Genomic DNA, 6,677 nt, shown 5'->3' with positions numbered 1-6,677 from the left:
CCAGATTTGAAATGTTTCGTGTCATACAATCATGTAAGATAATGATCACAAAAATTTTCCATTTAAGTTTGATTTGATTTCACTTCCTTCTCTTTATATCCCTTCCAGATTTGATTTCGCTTCCCTTCTCTTTACATCCCTTCCAACCAGAGAAACCTAAGGATAGGAATAGGGTGGGTTCAACCAGAGCCTAGTCTAATCCTAATAGTAGGACCTTTGTTTGGAACTGCACTGTAAAATGAGTGAGTCCAATGATTTATATACAAAATGGGAACACTTATAACAACATTGCTAGCTGGGTGTATCAGCAGCAACACCACCATTCCTCTACTCATGAGACAGAGCTCCTATTGAGTCCCTGGAGAGGACAGGTGAGACAGCACAGGGAGGGAGTCCACAGTCTTCCAGCAGGCTATAACCCTCTCTCTCTCTCTCTCTGCCTTTTTTTCAGCAGTTCTAGAGTAGCCCCAAGCTTCATGCATGAGAAAAATCTGTTGCTATTAGGAATATCTGTTTCACCATCTTAAATACTTCTATTTCCAAGTATTACAGATTAATGCCTTAATTGTACTGACTTTTCAACCACACAATCACTACTACTCGAGAGCAGTTGATTACAAGAACTATACATCAGCACTAAAGTTTCTGCTGAATCTGTTTCCACAATTGAGAAGGCTCATTGTTTCCATTCACAAGAGCTTTCACAGCCAAATTGCAGCTCAATTTTCATTTTTAAGGAACTGGTAATTACAGGATAAAGTGGGGCTGCATATTCGGTGAAATGAGCGCACAGAGAGCACAAGCAGGCAGAGATAGCAAACTACAAATGCATCAAGAATCAAGACAGCTAAAAGAGATAAGTAGTACCAAGTAAACATACTATTCACATTATATAAATATATGGTGGCAATTAACAGACTATACTGAAGCCAAAAGACGGGCATGGGGATCTACAACACATCAGCATCTTGGAATCTTAAACACTTTGATGTGTTAATGAATTCCACAGAGAACAAAAAAAAGAACATTTGCCACCAACTTCTGCACTTGATGAATTCAGAAAATCATACAGAAAACCTCTACAACCTCAAGAAACAAAATGGAGATACAAAAAGGGTGGGGGGAGAGACGGGGGCCACAGAGTCACCAAGAAAAGACAAAGCAAGAAAAACTTATCTACTCAGCCTTTGGTTCTCATGATTGTAATACTTCCTTTTCCTCCTTCAGTGCGGATTTTGGTTTTAACAACCACAGGTTTCCCAGAAAAAGCTGAAGTGGGATAAGAAGCAGAGGCGTCATCATCACTTTGCTTTGACTTTGAAGGGGGTGGAGTTCGAATCCGCTGGTTTATGTCCTTCAGAGTAACATTTCCATGGACACTACAGGGCTTGATGAGCGCAAAGGGATATGCAACAGCAGAAGACATCTTTGTGGGAGTTTGAATGAAAGACTTCCTACCTAAATACGTAGCACAAGTAGTTCCATTATGTGGTAAGTTTGGATTTTAAACAGAACAAGCTACAACTTGAAAATAAGGAAGAGACAAATACCTTTGAAAACACATTTAGGAGTTGAGGTTGAACATCCTTGCACCACATTAACTTCCACCTCAGGTGGGAAATTGCAGAACTCTATGGGAAGGAGAAAAGCAGTCCAATGTTGAAAAAATTAATTGTGATACAAATTTGATGATAGGAAGTGCATGATCAAATAAAAGTACACTGAATGAAAGTGCTTCCATGAAGGTGCTGTCATAGTGAGGAACCCCTTTGCAACTATCAGATGTGAGAAAGAGGAAACACATGCTAACACAAGCTCAGGTTGGGTATTAGATGGGTTCAAGTCCAAAATTTCAAATGGCATCTTGCATGGGAACGAGTTCGTCAATCAAATTTGCAAACAGAATATAGATTATGCACCTGAAATGTCAATTTGCTCGTCAGAAGCCCCAGACACATTCCTGTAGCCCATGCATCAAAAACAATTATTTTGAAGGTGGATAATGACTAATTGAATGTCTTTAGTTGAAAGAAGCATACACATCATCCGAGCTAAAATGCATCTCAGTGTCATTGAAGCAATTGACAAGCCATCCCTCAGAAGACTGACCCAGACTTCTGTTACCAACGGCAAACCTATCATCTAACATACACAACATAATTAGAATAGAATGTATTGAATAGTCTTGATCAATTCTGATTGGAGACAAAATGAGTTTTGGAAAGAAGAAAACCTGTTAGTTCTGAAGCCCAATCTGATGTGTTAGCTAAAGCTGCTCCAACTTGATCATCCCTGTCCTGAAAACAAAATGCAATGCATAAATTTCACAACTTGACAAGTAAACACCAGAACATTCCCATCACCCAAACACGCTTACACTACATTCAGGGATAAACATCAATCTAACACATAAATTTTTGCTGCTTGGAAAACATATTAAAACATCTATGATTGAGTGTAACCGGATAACACATCAAGACTGCTATGGTTAAGAAAAATCAAAACAAAATCAATGACGGAACATCTCAAATCCACACACAAAATGAGCCTTAATAGAATGGAAGGTCTTAGCCAACCTTTGATTTTACAAATGCAGATGAAATCTGGTCATTGTAATAACAGTGATCCATGGTACTTGTGTTGAATTGTAACATTCGTCTCCTCTTTAAATGCGATGAAGACTCCATATGCTCTTCCGGTTCCTGGATCATATTTTCTGAAACCCACCCCTTCAAATTAAAAAAGGGTATGGAATGCAATACCACTTACATACAAAAGCAAAGAAATAGAGGAAAACAGAACATACTCCCACTGTCAGTAACATGGTATGCTAAATCCCCGCAAGCTTTAATTGGAGTTGTTTCATCAAACATGTAGGAGAGACTTTCTTCATTCTGGTTTACTTCATCCCACAGAGTATTAGAGATTTCTGTTCCAACCAAAAGGGACCACTCAACATAAGATAGTTTCTTCCATATGTCCTACACTATTGAGAAAGATAGTTTCTTCCATATGTCCTATACTATTGAGAAAGAACTACAGCAAGGACTTACCAAAATGGGAATCCTTTTGGAAATGGTATTCATCACCTGGCCATTCCCATGGTTCACTAAAAACAATTTTGCAGAAGTAAAATCATAAAATTGGATCAGAAGTCACAAAATGTTTAGATGTGGAAAGGTATAAAACATCACAAGTGCACAAAGAGTCAATCATTCAACTGGAAGTTCCATCCAATGTGAAAGAAAAACCAAATGTAATTGGATTATTTTAGGTTCAAAGCTAGGTGAAATACTGCATTTTGTAACAGCAGGACGGTCATTCAGAGAAAAAGCAAAACAAATAAAGCACAGAAACTGAAGAAATATACATATTAGAAATGACATGATAGTAGCCATATGAATTTTTTTTTTTTTTTTTGGGTGTGATGAGAAAAAGCAGTTTTAGTAGATCTATCTTTCTACAACCGAATAGAACATAGAATTTCTACAAAGATACTGAACCCACATCAATCATCAAATGCAGGACAGAAGACCGCATCTAGAGTTTGGATCAGAAATTATACAATACCCAGAAGGAACAGAATCTACCCAAACCATTTCACCAGAAACTCATAAGTGTACAAGTGCTCACTTCAAAGTAATATATGGCAACTGAAAATGAAAATGTTGGACTCGGAACGGAAAGAGTCCAACAGCCCATGAATAGAATCAGAAGCCTAGAAAAGTATATCCGTTCCCCCATCAAAAATTTTGCAGAAATCAAACGAACCCTTCTCCCGCAACGATCACTCCATCACACCTAACTCCACATCTCCAATCCAAATCGAAAAACTAGATAAACCCATTACCAAAACCGGAAAATAAAAAGACCCATAATCCCATAATAAAAGAAATTGATTTGGTACTACTCACTTATTATTGTTGAAATCCATGTATTGAGCTCTCCCTGCTGACTGATGGCAACGATGTGAAGATAGAGAGAACCCAAGTCAAACCTCGCTGAGAACCATCTAAAACACTAAAACTAGCCGTTATATTGAGAATTTAGCATATAAAAATCTCTGTGTAGCTTGAGAAATGTGCAGTCCGCCGAATGTGTTTCTTCTCTGGTTTTTCTTTTCTTTTCTTTTCTTTTTCTCTGCTACTTACTCTCCTCAACCTTCATGGAAATATGGGTAACCATTGAGGAGAGAGGAGAGAGGAGAGAGAAAGAGCCCCATAGTCTGTTACTCCGTTACCTGTGGGGATCATTTAGTAATATATGATTAGTTTCTGATTTAGTGTTTCTCATTTCGCAACTTTTATTGAAGTCTTTTCTGGAGTCCTACACACTCGTTTCACACAGCTGCCACTCACATTCAGGTCCTTAACATGTCAATATTACAATATTGCCACCATCATAAGCTCTCCTATGCTTCTACTCTCCTACAAAACTGGCAAAGTTAATATTTTGATGTTGGGTGTCAATCCGTCGGTTTGGATCGGTTTTAGTTTGATTTTATCGATTTTGATGTAAGAATGGGTGAAATTGAAACATACCCAATAAGGATGCATCAGTTTTGATTTTGGTTTTCTTATTGATTTCTCTTGTCTATCTACCATGTAAAAATATATATAAAGTTATGAAAAAAATTTATATCTATTTTATGAATTTTGTGTTGGTATAAATTTTTTTATCAGACCATATTGGTTTCGATCTCACAAAATCTCAACCGAAAATATGATTCATTAAGCTCATATCAGTTTTGGTTTGATTCAATTTTGATTGATCCCATGGCTCATGATACAATTTTTTCCCTTTCTTAGGTGTAAGACTCACATTGGGCTAAACAAAGGACCCACGAAAGGTCAGCAAAGTTCACTGAGCGATATTTATTATTGACTACAAATCTACAATTACATGTATATTTCAAGAAAGTGTAGCTTGAAGGGTCGAACCAGCGATCTTCTCTAGACTTATGCTAGAGCCTAATTGTTTAGCCCCCCGTCACAGTGCTAGAAGCTCATCCCCTTGTTTTTCTCCATAGATTGGAGGATTAATTATCAAAACACTTAACTGCACTGTAATTTTAATAAACCATGAATTAGATGTCTTTTTCAATAAATTGAATTGGTTTGATAAATCAATAAATTATTGGAAGGTTAACCCTTTTTGACAAATTCAATGCAATTATTCAACTAATTTAGTCAAATAATGTTCATCTTTGACACAAAAAAAATTCCTTGAATAGGGTGTCTATCAAGAGACTGGCACAGACAAGATCAAGGGTTTAAATCTTGATCATGTGGATGTGCATTGTTAGACCCCAGAGGGATCCATGGACATTCAAGATTTAAAACTACGGACAAGATAGATCCAGGTTCAAGCGATCTGTATATAAACATGGGCATTTTGGTCCTTGTGAAATACCAATTTCTAGAAAGATGCCGTTGGGTATAAGCGTAATTCTTTATATAGATTTTTAAGCACTAAAGATGAATAAACTAGGGAGAAACTGAGAAAGGACAATGACCTTTCTTGCTAAATCAAGGATTTAAGAATTCATAGACAGAAGATACTGTATATAAACAAGGAGAGAAAGAACGCTAGATTTGGGAATGGCAAGGGAGGGATCCAGTGGGGCCCGCATTCCAAAGCAGGTAAAAACGTGCTGCCGCTTTTGATGAAAGAGCGTACCGGTTGGGGAGGGGGTGGGGAGAGAGAGTCATACCATACCCACGTTACTTATAACTTGCTCCATCTCTTCTGCACCCTTCACTTTTGGTTCTTTTTTCTTCTCGTTTTCATTTCTGAAAAACAGAGCACCGATTTATCGCCTCTCCCCATTTCATCCCATTATCATCTCGTTTACCGAGAACTTTGAATGTTACAAGAAGATGGACCAAAGTGATTAAGGGAGGCTCTCCCTACCCCTAGATACATGGGTTCCGACCATGAGAGTTAGGGTGGTCATTTTTCATTCTTGTGTTTGTGGCTCAAAGATTGCATTACCTCATGCTAAAGATATTCACACACACTCTTTCATTAATTGTGGTGCTGATGTATACCACTAAAGATGTTCACACATAATCTTTCATTAGTTGTGGCGCTGATATATGCACGTATTATCAGTTAACATTTTATCATCCTAAAAGTAATTCTAGTTAGGGCAAGAAAATGTTGCCTCTTATACGATCATTATATCAATGTGTAGATCAATAAAAGATCGTGCAAAATCATCATCAGTGCATGAAATAATAATAACACTAATGCAATCTTTTCATACCCGACTATACCTAGAGGTGGACACTCAAAGGAGATATCTTTCCTTTTCCCTTCCTGTAGTCAGTGTCCAATACTCTGATGGACATTTACATAAAAATATATTTAATAAAATATAATAAAATAAAAGGCCGTGTTTGATGGATGGTTGTATGTGGTCTATCGATCCAATTGTTTGGTAGACCAGAGGGATTAGGTGGGTAAATGAGGAAGGCCAGAGACTTTTGCTGGCCCAGCCTATTTTTTATTTCAGTTCAAAGCCTATGCCTCTCTTCTCTGACAAGGGTGTTCCTTGATCCAACATCGAAGCTTTTTCACTTTGGCTTATGATAAGATCAAGTATCCTTTAAATCTTTTTAAAAATTGGATGACTGTGACTTGGAGCAAATTCGATTTGACCCATTTTCACTATT

At 37.4% G+C, this 6,677-nt stretch overlaps 1 protein-coding gene across 1 annotated transcript; it reads right to left on the bottom strand.

Annotated features, from left to right (window-relative positions):
- Nucleotides 1-864: 864 nt before the first annotated feature.
- Nucleotides 865-4,248, bottom strand: LOC122088378 (protein XRI1-like). Its single transcript, XM_042657636.1, has 9 exons — nucleotides 3,915-4,248; nucleotides 3,054-3,109; nucleotides 2,807-2,929; nucleotides 2,577-2,716; nucleotides 2,234-2,297; nucleotides 2,040-2,142; nucleotides 1,920-1,960; nucleotides 1,551-1,631; nucleotides 865-1,458 (listed from the first exon to the last, which is right to left on the bottom strand). The coding sequence occupies exons 1-9, from the start codon at nucleotides 3,932-3,934 to the stop codon at nucleotides 1,181-1,183; spliced, it is 906 nt and encodes a 301-aa protein (XP_042513570.1). The 5' UTR covers nucleotides 3,935-4,248; the 3' UTR covers nucleotides 865-1,180.
- Between the last annotated feature and the right edge of the window lie 2,429 nt (nucleotides 4,249-6,677).

The sequence above is a fragment of the Macadamia integrifolia genome, chromosome 9 (assembly GCF_013358625.1).
Source record: "Macadamia integrifolia cultivar HAES 741 chromosome 9, SCU_Mint_v3, whole genome shotgun sequence".
NCBI classification, from domain to species: Eukaryota; Viridiplantae; Streptophyta; class Magnoliopsida; order Proteales; family Proteaceae; genus Macadamia; species Macadamia integrifolia.
The sequence above is the reverse complement of the archived record's forward strand: the minus strand, read 5'-3'. Positions and strand labels throughout refer to the sequence as shown.